The sequence below is a fragment of the Ambystoma mexicanum genome, chromosome 1q (genome assembly GCF_040938575.1).
Source record: "Ambystoma mexicanum isolate Mex_15411 chromosome 1q, UKY_AmexF1_1, whole genome shotgun sequence".
NCBI classification, from domain to species: domain Eukaryota; kingdom Metazoa; phylum Chordata; class Amphibia; order Caudata; family Ambystomatidae; genus Ambystoma; species Ambystoma mexicanum.
Window position 1 is genome coordinate 1,409,489,001 of NC_090922.1, and position 17,592 is coordinate 1,409,506,592.

Sequence of the window (17,592 nt, forward strand, 5' to 3'; positions counted from 1 at the left end):
GCCCATACTTGGTGCGGAAGGCCGTCTTCCATTCATCGCCCTCTTTCACTCGTACCAAGTGGTAGGCTCCTCTAAGATCCAGCTTTGTATATATGCATGCTTTTCTGACTTGGTCCAGGAGTTCAGGGATCAAAGGTAACGGATATCTATTCTTAACGGTGATCTGGTTCAGGGCGCGATAATCTATAAAAGTTCTAAGGTCCCCTTCTTTTTTTGGAACGAAGAACAAAGCTGAGGAAGCAGGGGACTTGGAAGGACGGATAAACCCATTCGCTAGGTATTGATCCAGGTATTGTCGGAGGTGAAGATTCTCAGGCTCCGTGAGGGCATAAATTCTACTACAAGGAGGGGTAGGTCCAGGTATCAGGTCTATCTGACAGTCATAAGACCTATGAGGAGGTAGAGAGTTAGCTTGATCCTTCCGGAAGACATCTTGGAATTCTAGGTATTCGGGAGGTAACTGGGGAACCTCCGAAGAAATTGCTGCCAGTGCAACATCAGATCGAGGGTAACAAATGGAGACACATTCTGGAAACTGAACCGTTCTTGCTCGCCAATCGATCTGAGGATTGTGCTTCTCTAACCAAGGAATTCCTAGAATAATCTGGAACTGAGGGGCCTTGATCACATCGAACACGATCTTCTCATAGTGTCCATCTTGACTTACTAACGTCACTTCTTGGGTGGTATGCGTTACTGGTCCGGAAGCTATCTCCGTACCATCCACCGTAGTAATGACGTCCTTTACAGCCTTTGGACAAAGAGTCAGATTCATCCTCAATACCATTTCATGATCCACATAATTGCCGATGGCACCGCTGTCGACGTAAGCTTCAATCGCATGTAATCGATCCGGACGTTCAGGGGTAATGAGGACCATAGGTATCACGAAATGCGAGGTCACGGAACTGGTTTTAACGCTCGGCAAGAGGACCTCTATTCTTGTCGGGCGAGGTCGTTTCCCTGCTCAGAGTTTGTGACCCTGGTAACTGCAGCTCCTACTGCCTTCTTGGCTGGTTTCACCGGACAGTCTCGAAGAAAGTGCCCCGAGTTTCCGCAATAGAGGCATAATTGCAGCTGTTTTCTCCTTTCCCGCTCCTTTTGGGTTAGTGGTCCTTTCAGGCCCCCTATTTGCATGGGTTCCCCGGAGTCTGCTCCTTTGATAGGAGTTGGTGGTTTGGAAAACACTCGAGCATCAAACTTGGAACGATCGGCCTTCCTGTTCTGTAGTCTGTGGTCTATTTGAACGACTAAGTCAATATATTCCGAGCAGTCTTGCGGGGGATTCACTACTTGGGCTAACACATCTTTGAGCTCTCCACATAGACCTCTATAAAACAGCGTAATCCTTTTGTTCTCAGGCCATTGGGTTTCCACTATCAGTCTGTTGAAAGACGCAATATAAGCCAAAAGGTCTTGATTACCCTGTCGTAATGAAAGGAGCTCATTGGCCAAGGCCTGCCCCAGTGAATGTCTTGCGAACAGTTTTTCCATGCTGAGCTGAAAAGCTTGAAAATCATGGAGAACCGGATCATCCTGATTAACTAGAGGGATCGACCAATCTGCCGCACTGCCACTGAGGTACGAAAGCACGAAAGCTACCTTAGCTTGATCTGTTGGGAAGGCTGCTGGCCGGCATAAGAAGTGCAAGCGGCACTGATTAATGAATACTGCAAACCTCTTTGGGTCACCAGAAAATCGTTCGGGCGGAGCCAGAGGCACATTCCCGGGTAGGTTGATCTGCACTGGGTTCGTAGGGGATGTTGACGGATGATTTGCCCCTGATGCGGGCAACTGAGTTTGTCCGGCTTGTGACTGTAGCAATTGTCTAGCGAGATCATCTGTTCGCTCCTTGGAAATAATCAGTTCCCTTCTTAGAGCATTCGTTTCCTGGTGGGCTGCATGCACTTCTGCTCTTAGTTCCCCAAGTAACTGGGCTAGCTGGTCGGTATCCGAGGTTTCCATAGCGCCTAGGTGGGAGTTTTGCGGTGGGCTTTGCGTTCTGTAGGTCTCGACTGGGTGAATGCCGTGTCTTCAAAGGTGATGTGCAACACACGGTTGGTTCCTCGGGCTGGACCTCTGTGCACTGTGTGTCTGACTCGGAGAGTAAGATGTCTGCAGATAGAAAATATGGGATTAATGAACTGGGGTTATTGGGTGCCTCTCTCCTCTTCCCTTTCTCTTCTCCTGTAGGACCCCAAAGGTTAACGATCTCACCTTAGGTAGGTGAACGCCGAGCTCTCCATCTGCCTCGGGGGCAGGGTGCCGTAACCAGTTTCTTCACTGGATAAGGGTGCAGGCCTCTTGGCCTCAGAGGACTGCTGACCGTCGTTTACTGCACGAACAGTAAGTTCTGGGCACTTCAAATGTCTTAAAAGTCTTTAAGTGCGTAAGGCGTAGCTGCTGTGGAGCGGTGCCGAGGAGCACGCGAGTATGGCTTTTGACTTATGTAAAGTTCTTTTGTAATGATACCTCTTGTTTTGCAGGGTTCCGGCGATGGCGGATGGCGGGCTGAAGAGAGTTGAGGATCGAACCCGCGTGAGGAATAGAAGCGCTTGGAAGCACGTAAGTGAGCGCTTGTTGCCTGCTTCACGATGCGCACTAACTGTCTCTTTTACCTTGCAGGTACAAGTTCGGAGCTTTAGAGAAGCTGAAGGGTGCTGGGATACCCGCTGATTTCGGCGTGAGTAGTAAAGTTGCCCAATGTCTCTAAACGCCCCTTCTTTTGCCTTTCAGATGCGCGATGCAGCGTTGAAGGCCTCCGGAGCGTGCGAAGAGTCGGTAAGCCTTTGTCTTTCAGATGCAGGTATGCAGCGCGAGGCGTTGGCGACAGCCGCTGGACCAGGTAAGAGATGCGCTGCCACTGAAGACCGTAGTGCTAACCTGTTCTTTCTTTGTCTTTATAGGTGCTGCTGAAGACTGGATTCCAGGATGGTAAGCCTTTGTTCCCTTAGGCACAGGATCAGAAGACACGGTGAGCATTATGCTGCAGAGAATGCAGAATAACGCAAAGCAAGATTCATCCATCCGGTGTGGTTTAAATAGCCTCCTGTAGTGCTTAGGTGTCTCCTTTCACGGCCTCGCCTGGGTAAGAAAATAGTTCTTGCTTTCCAGAAGAGTTCCAGTGTTCTGAACCTAGGGAGTGGCTCCTGCCCCACCCAACAGGAAAAGTAGTCCCAAACAGAAGAGGATCAGGGGCTCAACTGGCAGGTAGTAAGCAGCATGGTCTGCTGCAGGTAAGTCCACCCAAGCATTATGAGCCTGGCGCTTCCAGCGCTGGGACTGGGCATATTTATGAGCCTGGTGGGCATATTTATGAGCCTGGTGCCACTGGCGCCAGGACAGGGTCCAAAAGGTCCCAATTGGGACTGGCCGGCACCCGGAACCGGGGTTATGGGTCTGCTTCCAAGGGAGTTGGGTAAGTCCTGACCCTTTTGGAAGCAGAGATCATGACAACTACATACAGTATGCATCAATTTAATTACTAATACACTCTACTTGGCTTATTTGTGAACAATCCCATTAATAAATGACTCGATAATATACACATTTGGGTTCTTTAGCAGGAGCTACTTATCTTTCCAGAAGGAGAGAACCTAAGCAGGATGTGGCTTATGGAACCGGGACAGGATATGGACAGGTCTACCAGGGGCACTGAGACTCGCGGGTTCTGTTTTGAAGTTGGGAAAAAGACAAATAATAATAAATAGAGAAATATGAAGATTAAAATCTGGTAGAAGAGTGGAAAATCAATGAAGATAATGCTCGCCCACGGTCTTGACAGATTCACCAGAGGCGCAAATAGTTTACAATTCTGTCAGTAGGTGAAATTTGGCAATCCGACACACAGCCATGTAAGGGCTTTTTTTCTTTGTTTTAATTTGTTTGCAATCACACAATCTGTGCAGTCTGCTGCAAATACTGAACAGACGGTGATTTCTGTGTTTGGGTTACTTTTGAAATAAATAATTAGTACTGTTGTGATCTAATTATTTTGAAAAATGTATATTAAACCTTTATACCATTGCATCAAAAAGAAACTATGAATAAGGTGTAGATTTGCTTCCTAGTGCTTATCCTTATTTTTGATATTTATCTTTTTTCATTTTAACACCTACTCAGTTGATGGCCCATTTTGCTGAAAATAATACTTTAAAAATAACTTGTCTTTTCTATTTTTTAATTTATAGATTTAGGCTCCAACATCTTCCCTGTCCTGGAAGCACTGGTCTCACTATCCCACTACCATGACTGCTGCCTTCGTACTGTGTCTTTAAGTGACTTCACAGTGTATATCCCCACTCTGGAACTGGCTCACACAATCCTAACTGCATTCCCCTCGCTTCATGTGCTTTCACTTAGTTTTGATCTGGAGAACTTCCCAGAGAAGCCAAGAATGGAAGGGAGCACATTCGACTTTCCAGGTAGGAAGGAGGACCAAGCGGCAAATGTTTCTGAAAGCATTTTTGCATTCTCTTCTTGTGTATTTAAGGCATGTTGGTTAGTTTTATGGTCATACAAATAGAGTATCTAAATTGGGGGAGGCCTTTGAAAAATGGAGGTAATGAAATGACAATCTGTGTCTTCTCAAATGGCAGATTTACTTGTGTGGTCTTTGTTTTCAGTCTGCGTCATCATCTCGCAGTTTGTTGGAAATAGGACGACATGGGCTATTGAGGCAATGGGATGCAGAGGATGGTAGACTGGAAAAATGCTTTATTCTTTCTCCTCTCAAGCTATTTGTCCAGCAGTCACTTAGCCCGTTCTCATTGTGCTTTTCTGCATTAAAAGGCCTTCTAAAGATCAAGCGGGTATACCAGACAGTGCTATAATCCGCAGCAAAATGGCATTTTGTCCTGTGTCTCAGATGGCACACGCCCGAGGATGGTTCAAGGGTTTTTATTGAACTGTCAATGGGGACTGGGGCCACCAGCCAGCGCTCTGGTCTTAAAGCAATGTCTCCCTTACTGTTGGGAAATGATTTCTGTTTGCACCTTTCCCTCCATACAATTTCTATGGGACACCCTTTCTTTTTGCTTGCTTTGAATACTGTGCTCACTTTTTGAAAGTAAGTCAGTCCTTGTGCTTTACTTCCCTTGCCTGTTTTGCTCATTCTTATGGGGAAACTGGCTAGTCCCTAGGACTGTCTGTACTGAGAGACTCTTGCTTTATGAATTCTCGTATTGTTACAATTGCACATATCGCCTTACAGTGAAGTGCAGGTAGGGTACTTTGTATCCTTATATCTTTTTATATAAGGACTTGTTGGTTACAGTGTGCCGAAGATAAGCTGATGGCAGCTGTGATATGTTTACTATTTTTGTTATTTGTGAACTTTTGCATTCAATGCAAATGGCTACTAAAGGTGGCTAGCACCCTTAAATGGCAATGCCATGAGCTTTTCACATTTTCCTAGGCCAGCTTGTCCTTTGGCCTTTTTCCTGCCTTCCCAGGTGATCCTGAGATCCAGAGAAGGTGGCTTGGACTGTCTAGTCCTAATCCATATCTTTGATGCAAAAGTCTGTTGCTGGGCAGATGGGGTGCCAAGTGTCTATTGTGAGAAACCTGAAGGTGTATCACTTACTAGTCCCTGGGGATTTGGCATCCAGGTGGCCAGGAGACCGCCATCGCTATTGGGTCCAATTCCTGGGGGTGAACCAGTGAGGGAGGATCACCTGGATCGGCGGTCCTTTGGAAGTGGGACACTGACTGGTGAGACGCGGCATCCCCCATTGTTATTCCTTTTCCACATCCTACTCTGTAGGTTACTCGAACGCTCTGCCCTCACCTTTACCAACACAAACACTTTCATACATCACGAAAGACGACGGACATACGCCAAAGCGGTTTCCCTGACATGTCCCTACACCAGGGTCAGGCAAAATCATGGCAATTGACAAGAATCACACCCACCTGACGGCCCTTTACCTTCCCCAGAGGGATAAAAGGTGAAGCACAAGAGAACAATACGAGCAAGGCAAGACCGCAAGACGAGAGAGCTAGCTCAGCACAGCAGTATAAGAGGAGGCGAAAGACTGCACAAACTGAGAGGGTGACCAGGAGAGAAGCGACCTTGCCCTTTCCGAGCCAGCCCCATGAAACCTCCACAGAAGGAATTGTAAGACCGCAAACAATATCCATTGTGTGTTGCAGCAGATGTCAACTGTACCCAAGGCCCTCCTCCGCTGATGACCAAACCGAGGGGAGACGCTTGCCACTGTGGTACCGATCTTGAATCCAGAGACAAGAAAAATACAAGCGGTTCATCACTGCTGGTGATTCAAGGGGAGAGCCGATAAGAAACCGAACTGTTTGAACAAAAGTAGCAAAACGGCTAATTGAAGAAAGTACTAAGAACTATTTGTTTGATACGAGAGGGTAAAACCAGCTACAGAGGAGCCAGACACCACATGGGTGTTCACTTAAACTCTGGGTGATAACCCTATGGTTGACTACCATTACAAGAATGCCTTGGGAATGGCGCAAGAAGAGGGTCAAAGTGATCATATGGGGGTGTAGTAAAATCCTTTGTACAGTCGAAAGTCTTTGACCGTCAAATGAAGGTAAAGCCAAGAGAAGTGAATCCTGCATCGTAACAACTGATTAAGGAACTGTGTAAATTGCAAAAGTTGGCAAGAGTGAATCCGATGGAGGGATCCTGATGAACAGGGGGCAAAGTCTGAAGTCTCAGTGTATGTTTACAACAATGAACCCGGCATAGCGTTGTTCATAGTGAACTGTTTAAAAATACATGAATGGCACATAGAAGATTGTGTTGAAAGCCGTAGTGAACACGACGGAGGGAGGCTGACATTTGAGAAGGGTCTGAGCCCGGAACAGAGGGACCCAGGGGTGAAGAAGCATCATTTTGAAGATCAGTAGAAAATAACTTTTGTTTTGAATATATCAGTCCCTCGGAAGCAAGAGATGGAAACACTGAAGGTCCCGATACCGCTAGGAACTTTCTAGGGATCTAAGCCCGGAAGAGTGGGATCCAGGGGTGAAATGACATCACCCAACATGCAAGCAGAAAGGAACTTTTGTTTATTATTGTGGAATACATCAGATCCTCGGAGGCAAGAGACTTTTTGTAGAAACGAGACTTAACCCCAAAAGGCTCTGATAACAGCAGCAAAACTGTTAACTCATGCTGGGAAAGCTCGAGCATGTGCTGTACTCCGAAGTACCTTGTCCCGTACTCAAAACGCGGGGAAGGGAGACCCGAATACTGCATTGTGACATATTATTTGTGAACACTTCTTTCTTTCCTGTGAACCCTATCCCACACTCTGTGTTTAGCGTAAGGATTGGCAATTGTTTTTTTAATTTTTTTTTAGTATAGACCTTTTATTTGACAAGACGCCACTCGGACTGCCTTATTATTTGATATCGTAGCTTGCTCACATCATAGGTTTAGGTTTAGATTAGGCATTTTTCCAACTCCCATATACAGATTAATAAAAACCCTTGTACTGTGTTTGTCCTTACTGTTGCCACCATGATCTCCTTACACTATCCATATCTGGATAGCCAATGGCTGTTTGATTGTTGCAGATCCTTAATTGGTGGGCTTGCTTCCAGCCTGAACTTGGGTAAAAGTAGGACTCATTATTGGAACCAGGAGTTCTACGAAGATGAGCAGCTCACTGATCAGACCTGCTCCTCTGTTCTGATCTCAAGAAGGCATTGGTTGGTGCTGTTAGGGACAGTTTTTCTAAAGTCTAACAAATGGCTTCATAAAACCAGATCTGATGCAGTAAAAAAAACTCCACTCTTAGTACAAGGCTGTACCACCTGAGAACATTTGGTAGCGTAGACTGAGCAGCCAAGCATTTCTTAGGAGGGAGAGAGGAAACACTAGGTATTGTAAAAATAAACGGTTTATTTAAATACAAGTAGGTAAAGATAAATCTTGGTAAAGGTAAAAATAAACGGTTTATTTAAATACAAGTAGGTAAAGATAAATCTTGGTAAAGGTAAGTACTATCACATTTATACACACAATTATTAAAACTAACGCAATACTTATGATATACAGACCAAAGTATAACCTTATTTAGATTACAATAAGCAGTGAAGGAGGGGCGCTGTAGCGCGGCGAGCCAAGTTGGCAGACTGTGCTTGAGCTCCGTACCGAGTGGGGACTTTCTGACACTTATGCATGGCATGTGCGGATGAAATAATACTTCAACCCTAGATATTAGCAGGCTAGTGCCCCAGGAAGACCCTGATGCACTCCCAAAAGGAAACGGCGCTTCAGTACTGAAATAATTGAAGTCTCGCTCTGAGGCTGACACCTGACTGAGAGGTGGCGGGAACACTGTGCAAAGGAGCTCCACCTGGGTGCCCGTCGGAGGCAGCGGAGCGGACTGCAGTGTTCGATTATTGGGGCCATCTTCAGGACATGCAAGTTATTCTGTTACATGATAAATCAGTTGGAAAGCCCCACATCTCATGCTTCCTAAAATACAGTGTGTGTGTAAGTTACGACCCATATCTATGCGTCTCTCACCTCTACAACAGTAATGAGGTGATATTCTAAGTTGAAAAAAGTGTGCTACCTTTAGGGCAGGGCGACATAGGGATTGGGAGTTGATTTCTTTAGCCTACACAAGATTCTCTCTTCAGGATGAATTTGTCAATGGGGACTGCTTATTTACCCTCTGTAAGACCACATCAAATATTGTCACTCATTATGACCAACGTCTAACTACTTGTTTATGCATTAACATGTTGTATATAGTTTTTCTGATCACTCCCATCTGGATCAGCCACGGTAGATGACATTCTTGCTGGTTAAATCTTCAGGCAGGGACCGGCCTATGAGGAACAAAGAGGATCACGACGACTACCTCTACTGCCTTCATCCACACCATGTCATCAAGGACTGCGAAATTTGCCAGTCGTTCTCCAACAAAACACTGAGGGATCATCGCTGCCGTCTCGTCGCTTGGCTCGAGAAAGCCGGCGGGGCCTCTGACTCAGATTCAGTGTGGACTCGTGCTTCGTTAGGCTGGGGCAGGTCATCCCAGCGAACAACCTCTAGCAAGAGGTCTAGGTGGCACAAAGTCCATGCCTCCAAGAAGAGGCACAAGGATTTGTCAACTGACGGGCCCGGATCTTTGCACATTAGTCCCATTAGTCTCAGACTGCCGATAACCCATGAGACGGGTTCAGGAATTCCTCAATGCCTGCTGGGTCCAGTCCTTTGGGGTCCTGTGACGACTGCATTACTCTAACACCAGTTTTCAGACAAAGCCTTCGCTGGTGGGCAGTAATGGAACACCTGGTGCAGGGCTCCCCCTTCAGACTGCCGGACCACCAGGCAACCGTCGCAACGGATGCTTCACTGCAGGGCTGGGGCACCCACTGTCATTGCCAACACACCAGAGGGTTTTGGACGGAGGAGGAAAAGAGCCAGTTAATCAATCTGCTGGAGCTACGAGCAAGCTTCTGGGCCCTGAAATATTTCCTTCCCCCTCCTAAAGAGGAAGTTTGTTTGTGAATTTATATAGCGCTACAAACCCTCCGGTATATGAGCGCTGCTTATTTCCCACAGGGTGTGGTGCCCATTTATCGACCTCGGAAGGATGAAAGGCTGAGTTTGGCCCTCCTGGGATTCGAACCTGTTTCAGCAGGCTCTGCATGGATGTCAAAGCGAGTGCTGTACTCGCTGTGCAATCTGACCGGCTATTGGTTGGTTCGCATTTAATTTGGTCCGCAATCTAAGTTGATTCGCATTTACACCGACAACACAAGGTCGATGTTTTATGTCCGCAAGCAAGGAGGAACAAGGTCCCCACAGCTTTCCAAGGAGGCCCAAGCCTCCTATAGCAGGGCATGTTTCTCATTCCCCCTCCATCTACCTGGGATTCAGAAACACTCCAGTGGACTCTCTCAGCAGGGAGTTACGCTCCTGCCACGAGTGGGAACAGCACAACGACCAGCTACACCGGTTTCAGACATGGGGCACTCCGGAGATCAACCTTTTTGCCACCCACAAGAACAGAAGTTGCAAGACTTTTGCCAGCCACTTTCCCCATTTACAAAGCGTGGGAGACGCCTTTACAATTCCATGGGAGGGGAAGTTTCTTTATGCGTTTTCACACCCTATTCCTCGAGTACTAAACGCCTTCAGTCTGTATCAGTGCAAACTGATATTAGTGGCCCCTCCGTAGCTGAGACAGTTTTGGTACTCGGACCTCCTTGCCCTATCGTCGGCCCCACCAATCAAGCTGCTTCCTCACCAAGCACTCCTGTCCAGGAATCAAGGAGCAGTACTGCACCACGACCCGGCCTCTCTCAATCTGATGACCTGGCTCCTGTCTTCTTAGAGTGCAGGGCACTGTCCCTTACGCAAGACTGCCAAGCTATCCTTGGCAAGGCTAGAGCCCCGTCCACCTTGAAATGTTACAAAGGCAATTGGAAACGTGTCCAAGTGTGGTGCAGAAGCCAACAACTGCAACTTCAAACCATCCGACCGGACAAACTAGTGCCATATCTTCTGTCCCAGGCTCAATCTGGGTTAACGCATTCCTCCATAAAGGTGCACCTCACAGCGATTTCTAGGAACAACCATGCAGCAGGTGTGCCTTACCTGTGGTCTCACCGGCTGGTGAAGGAGGTTTACGGGGGCTCTTCTGGTCTTTTCCACCAACATGGGAACTCAATGTGCTACTCTCAAGACTCATGAAGCCACCCTTCTAGCCCATGCACCAAGCATCTATTAAACACCTTTGCTGGGAAACTGCATTCTTGGTGGCCATAACTGCAGCCAGACGAGCGAGTGAAATCCAGGCGTTTTCTGTGAAACCGCCCTACCTAAAGTTTCAGAAGGACAAGGCAGTTTTAGGTACAAACCCAACATTTTGTGACGAAGGTGCCTTCTGCTTTCCACCCAAACCAGTTGGTAGTTTTGTCTGTTTTCTTTGGCACACCCATATCTCCAGCGTAACGTACTCTGCAGACGCTGGAAGTGGTGCGTGCCCTGAAGTAGTACGTGGCACAAATAAAATCTTTCCACGCAACGGATCAGTTGTTCATTTCATTTGTACTGTCTGGTCCTGGGAAGGCTCTCTGGAAGTCCTCCATTGCAAGATAGTTTGCTACCTGTATCTCGTTCTGCCATCGGCAAGCCGGCAGGCCTCTTCCCGGCAGGACGGGCTCATTCTACCAGAGCAGTGGCTGCAACCACATCTTTTCTCTCCGGAATTCAGCTGCCTGACATCTGCTGTGTAGCCACCTGGAGATCGGTGCATACGTTCACCAGGTTCTACTGTGTCGACAGACATTCTGCAGAAGAATCTAGAATCTGCTAATCTGTTCTGCTGAACCTTTTTGCATCAGGTGGATAAGTCTCCAGTGGTAAGGTATGCTGGGAGCTTGCCTCCGCCCATGGGTATTATAATAATGCTTTGTAATCTATTCACAGAATGCAAATCTATGAAAGATCCAATGGTGGAGAGTTACTTAGCTGTACCTCCTGTTCTCCAGCATTGGTATCTTTCATAGATTCAAATGCGACACTCCCACCAAACGTGCATGGCTCATCTTTTGGCTTTTACTGCCACTCGCGTGCGCTATCAACTCTGAAGATGTCCCACAGGGAAGGCGCTAAGGGAGGTGTTCCTATTGTTGTGGGCAGTATGACCCAACAATGACTATGGTGGAGCATACTAGTGACTGAAAGTGTAAACTGCTCTGTTACCGTGGATTCCCGCCTGACGATGGGGAATATTCACAGCATATGAATCTTTGAAAGATACCAATGCTGGAGAACTGGAGCTACAGGTAAGTAGCTTATTCCATTTTGCCTCACAGAAAGGGGAAAGAAGAGAACCCAAGGAGGGCGGCCAGAGTGAGACGGAAAGCGGGAGCACGGGCCCCATTGAGAAGGATCTCGGTCTTGGTGGCATTAAGGCAGAGGTTGTTGGAGGCGCACCAATCCTGAATCGCGGATAGACCATCTTGAATGAGCGAGAGAGGTGAGGAGGCTAAGGAGAGCCTGAAAGAGAGCTGAGTGTCATCCGCATAATACTTAGTTAGAGAAGAATGGAGATCAGGTGGTCCAAAGGGGCCAAGTAGACACTGAAGAGCCATGGTGAGAGGTTAGAGCCCTGGGGAACACCACATGTAGAGAGAGAGGTGGTGGAGAGAAAGGATCCAAGTTGGACCTGGAAGGGTCGTTGCAGAAGGAAGGAGGTCAACCACTCCAGGACCTTATCGGTGATGCCCAGGTTCTCAGTCAATTGATCAGGATGGCATGATTGACTGTGTCAGAAGCAGAGGAAAGTTCAAGGAGGATGAGGACAGAAGGAAGGCTTGAATTGAGATTAGTGAGCATATCTTCACGGGTGTTCAGGAGAGCAGTTTTCCGTGCCTCTTGCTGCTTTGAAGCCAGACTGATGGTCATGGAGACAGTCAACAGATTCAGTATGGAGAGTAAGCTGAGAGCTGGCCAGGAGTTTGCCCAGGAAAGGAGTGATCGAGATCGGGAGACGGGTTAAGGCAGCTACAAATTGAAAATGGTCTGGGTAGCTCTTGGTTATTACATAATAGCTGGATACATACCAACAATCAGTGTGCCATGAACCTTGATTGTCTGAAAAAAGGAGCCTTGCTTGGGGCCTGTTGCCTAGTATAAACAGCATTTGCTCCTGTGAGCACAGACCGATGGAATATCTTTTCACAAGGCAAAAGGCTGTGTACTATTAGAGAATTTGGTGGGGGTCCTCATGATTGATTTATGTTTAATATGCCCTCCAGTAGGTTGTGGTCGCCAAGATCAATTTTAATGGAATAATATATATCTTGGCTTCCCGTCGACGGATCCCGGTACAGTGTATAATTTTCTCCTGCTTGACACGTGGGCAGCCCCTCACCACCCTTTGGCGGTTAACCATAAATGTCACAAGAATGACTTCGACCCCTGCAAGGACATTGTGTGCTTCAATACCTCTCTATAGCATGCTAAACCTGGAGAGGACCACAATCTAGCCCAATATAATAAAGGCTTCAGCTTAATGTGGTCTTCAACGGGTTGGAGATCACATTCCATACGTAAGCTTGCACTTGGAGTACCCATAGGTAACATAAGTAGCAGTTTTAAAAACTTTTTTCAACAATGCTCATGGACTGTGTGCTCTAGAGCAACACCAAATGTCAGCTTCGCAGGTAGCTGAGGTAAGTGCCTGTGAGCGATGAAACTGAAGAGCCAGGGTAATTGACCCCACCATACTCTCCCAAGGTCACAGTCGCCTTTACTGCTTGTTTGGCCTGTAGCCCATTTTCAGAGAACTTAATCACAAGATAATCATAAGTGGAGACTTGTTCAAATAGGATGCCTTCAACGCCAACATTAAGTTTGACCAGCTTGGCCAATCTGTCTGTAGACCATTGTTTTTGTTTTCTCTTTGTTCAATTCGAGCCGCAATTCCTCACATTTTCTCAAAAACGTGGCTGATCAAATATCTTAATGCCTCCTCAGCAGATTCATTTTAATTTGTCGCTTTAGTTTTAGTTTCGTTTGTTCTTCCTTCTCCTCTTGTCTTGTCCTGTCTGTTTTGTTCTTCTTTTTGTGTTCTTCTAGTCCTTTTTAGGTTTATATTTCTCATATATTGCTTCAATGAATTCTGATGTTAGTTTTTGCAAACGAACATTTAGTGGCTTTCTGCATTTATTGTAACCTTGATAGAATACATTGTGCCTTTTTATTAACTCAATTTACATTTTTATTTTGGATTATTGGTTAGAAAGTCTTATAATGGTTAACTGTAAATGATTAAATGTATCCCATTACAAAGCTCAATAAAAATTGCTTAACTGAAAAGTGGCTAATGTAAATCTTAGCCCCATTGTGGATGTCACCAACAAAACTGCGTTGTCTGCAAAGAAGAGGGCAGGAAATGGAAATGTGCCCATTCTGGGAGGGTCCAGACAACTTGCCCAGCAGTTCCTCAATGTCCTCATTAATGTATAGTTTAATGAGGAGCGGCACAAATATACCCCCCTTGCTGAACTCCTCTCGGTACATCAACTGGCTAAGTTAACTCACTACCAAGGCCCTATCTAACAGATGGCTTTATTGGACGTGTACAAGGATTAAATTAAAGGCAGCAGCTCACAGGGAATATTCTTATTGCCCTGCACCTGCCACTGTAATTCTTTTGGCACACAGTCAAAAGTGGCCCAAAGGTTTACGAAGACCGTATAAACCCTTGCCCTATTTAGGACTGTATACTTCTTCAGAATTAGTCCAAGACGAAAGCTCTGATCTATTGTGCTTGTCTCCTTTTGGAACCCAGTCTGTAAGTGACTAATAATCCCAGTTGACTGAGCACAATCCTGCAGACGTTCCAATGCAACTTTAGTGAAAAGCTTTCCCTCTCACCGAGAAGAGACATTGGGCGGTCGTTCCCAGGATGAACCCTATAGTCCTTGTTAAATATGGAAACTATTTCCACTGAAGGCCAGGATTGAGGAAGTGACAGCAAAGGACTGGGACCCAAATCTGTGGCTCATCCCTAAGGTCAACTGGAACCCTGCCTGGGCCAGGGGCTTTACCACCCGCCTGGGCCATCGATAGATTTCGATGTTGCAGGGAGGTTTCTAACTTCCAGCCCTCAACTGGATAGTGGTCAACTGGATCGTGATATAGCTCCCCAAAGTGCATCTGCCAGGATAATGGTTGTATACTACACTGGAGGATATTAGGAGCGTACTGATCTTTTCCCGCTACCATCCTCCAAAAAAGACAAGTCATCCTCTTTACAATCGGATGTAAGGACATCCCATCTATTTTAGTCTGTGATTTATAGGAGAACCTGAGATATCGAAACCCCGCTTTCTGCACAGGCTGACCTTCCTTTATACATTTTAGATCATGTATTGCCACTCTGCACTCTTCGTCAAACCAGCTCGCTTGTTTGAGCACCCTCTGTTTGATAATCCTAGCAGGCTTGGTGGAAACAGGTTGCAGGCCGAGAACCATAGCTTCATAATGTAGCAAAATGGACTGATCCCAAATGTGAGCACCACGTATGGCATAAATATCATCCAGTCTGAAGCCATACATATCAGACTTCCAATTGTTCATCTCAACATCCAACAATTTCACTCTACGCCTGGCATGGCCCAGTAAATCGATCTCCACCGTGTGCTGCTGACCCTGCGTTAGCGTAGTGTACCCAACTTTGAACTGGACTGTGCACGAGTGGCTTATGATCACTGTCATTGTGTTGTAAGACAGCAAAGTTATCCACCAAAATACACTCACCAGTGCTAATAAGAATGTAATTAATTCTAGAGTGACCATTATGACCATGAAAGGTGTTTACAGCAGGCTGTTAAGATTTCAACCTGTAGTTGCAGGCTCTTGTATTTAAGGCCGTACAGAATGTGTGCAGCTTCAATGGCCTGCGGATGGATTCTTTGTAGGTGAGTAGCTAACAAGGCTGGAATTATTCCCCTGCCTCTCCCCCGAAGCGTGGTCCTGATGTTCCATTGCTTGTCATACTCGTGTAGCAGCTCAAATTGTATGTTTGTCACCCATAGCCAATATAAGAGGCTGGGTTTTAGCCTGAGCACACATGTGGATTTCATCCTGCATCAGTAGTTATTTGGCGGTTTTCCACCCAGTTTGTTATAAATGTTAAATATATGGATTGGCTTAGCATCAGGGGGTAATAGCTACAAGATGTTTTAAGTCTGAGCTACCAGTAAAGCATGAATTAACAGGCCAGTTTAGGCCAGAGGCCACCCAAATCAACAGACCACTCTTTGGGCTTCCTCTAGGGCATTTAACAGCTTGAATAGAAAAAATACTATAAGCCTAGATAGTCTTCACCTCCAAGGCCCATGTCTCTTGGGAACAAATAATTTTGAAACCATGAATAAAATCAGACCAGCCAGGATTGTCCTGATGTTTGCCAATGTCGGCTATGTTCCAAGATAAAGCCTTCCAGTTCTTTACAGCCTGGATTCGCATCGGGAGTGGTACGAGGTAGAATTTCTGCAGTGTTTGGGGATGTGTTTAGTAGTCATACCCTCCAGGCCCTCATCCGGCCTTGCCACTTGTAACCTAACCGCCCCTCTGGTTGTGTTCGCTGGAATGAGGGTGGCGATGTATTATCTTAGTATGGTCCTCGAGCATTTGGGGGATATGTTCTCAGCTCAGTGGACATTAACCCCTCCATCAGAAGGTGGTTACTAGTCACTGCCAACTGAATGTAATCTTCCCCACCTATCGGCATAGGCCCACGGAATACTAGACTAGATCCTGTATGATGGATGTACAACTACTGCTATGCCACAACCAATGAATGGCTTTATTTTGTAACGATTATTTGATCTTGTAACGGCCTGGCTCCAATCTGGGAACATTGTGCATATAGATGTAGGCCTTCCCCCTCTCCCTAGAATGACTACTCTGTGGATGGTGCTTATTCTTCCCAGCTGGAGTGAATTGGGGCACATGAAGTGGTCTTCCATCATTTCTACTGCTGTTACTGTAGCACGTTGTTGGCTCGTATCATGGAAATGGCTGGTTGGAGCTGGCTCATCTGTCGAGGGTTTCTGTCAGCGCCGGCAACCCCCCAACCCTAGTATTCCTATGCAGATGCATTGTTTACAAAAGTGATGAAGGTTTACACCCTCCTGCTGAAGTTGTCGGAGCCCCCGCTAAGGACGGAACTTGCTCACTGGCCTCATGCAAGTTTCGGTGGTTCAAGCTCTCTGCACTAGACAAAAACTACTCCTGGTCCTAACCTTCAAAGGCGCAGTACCCAGCACATTTTGCTGGACTTTCTTGTTATCAGGTTTCCAGAGTTAGTTGGATCCTTTTTCCACACTCACTCAGTCTTTTACTCTACCTCTGGAAACCGTTTTCAACCCTTTCGGTTTTATCCTTTTGGAGTTGTGCTTACCTCCACGTTTTAAGGCATCTGCAATTTATTATTGCAGCATACAGCACTTTCTGTGCAATGTTGCTGGAGCTCTTTGAGCTTCCCTTTTTATATTGTGCTAACTACTGTTTGCAAGGACAAGGGGATACTTTTTATCCTACTTAACTTTATTTTGTGGAATCCCTTTTTCCACTTCTCCTGTAACTTTCTATTTACAGTAAGGAATCTGACTGGCTGGTGGCAGCGGGTACTTTTCTACCATTTTGTGAAACTTATAACCCAGGCTGCATTCTATTTGTATTGTGCACATACAAACTTTAGGCACATGGAAAATTAATAAAAATGTAAATTGCATCAGTCATTTCATTACAATTCTACAATGGGAATAGAAGCAATACCATAAATACGTTAATGGGTTTTAAAATATGCAATTAATACAATTTTCTTATTACAATCACAATGAATTTAAATTCAATTTAAATTCACAAGTACACAAGAGACAGCAAACGTTCCTAGTAAAATCTCTTCAAAGCTTCTTTCCATATGGAAAATGCTGCTTTCACAATAACCAATGATTCTGCTCCGACTAGAGCAGACCAAAATTGGTTGTGTGCTACATGTTCGATTTTTAGTAATGAAACGGCAATAGCCTTTCTGATTTGTCCGGGCCAGGAGTTAAATATGTGACGTA

The 17,592-nt window shown here is 46.0% G+C and overlaps 1 protein-coding gene across 1 annotated transcript in view; it reads left to right on the top strand.

The window, feature by feature from the left end:
• The window catches only part of LRRC41 (leucine rich repeat containing 41), a 201,166-nt gene that overhangs the window by 64,071 nt on the left and 119,503 nt on the right, over positions 1–17,592 (top strand). Inside the window, exon 5 of the mRNA XM_069642280.1 lies at positions 4,191–4,424. Within this exon, the coding sequence (XP_069498381.1) occupies positions 4,191–4,424 (234 nt within the window). The remainder of the gene's footprint in view (positions 1–4,190; positions 4,425–17,592) is intronic.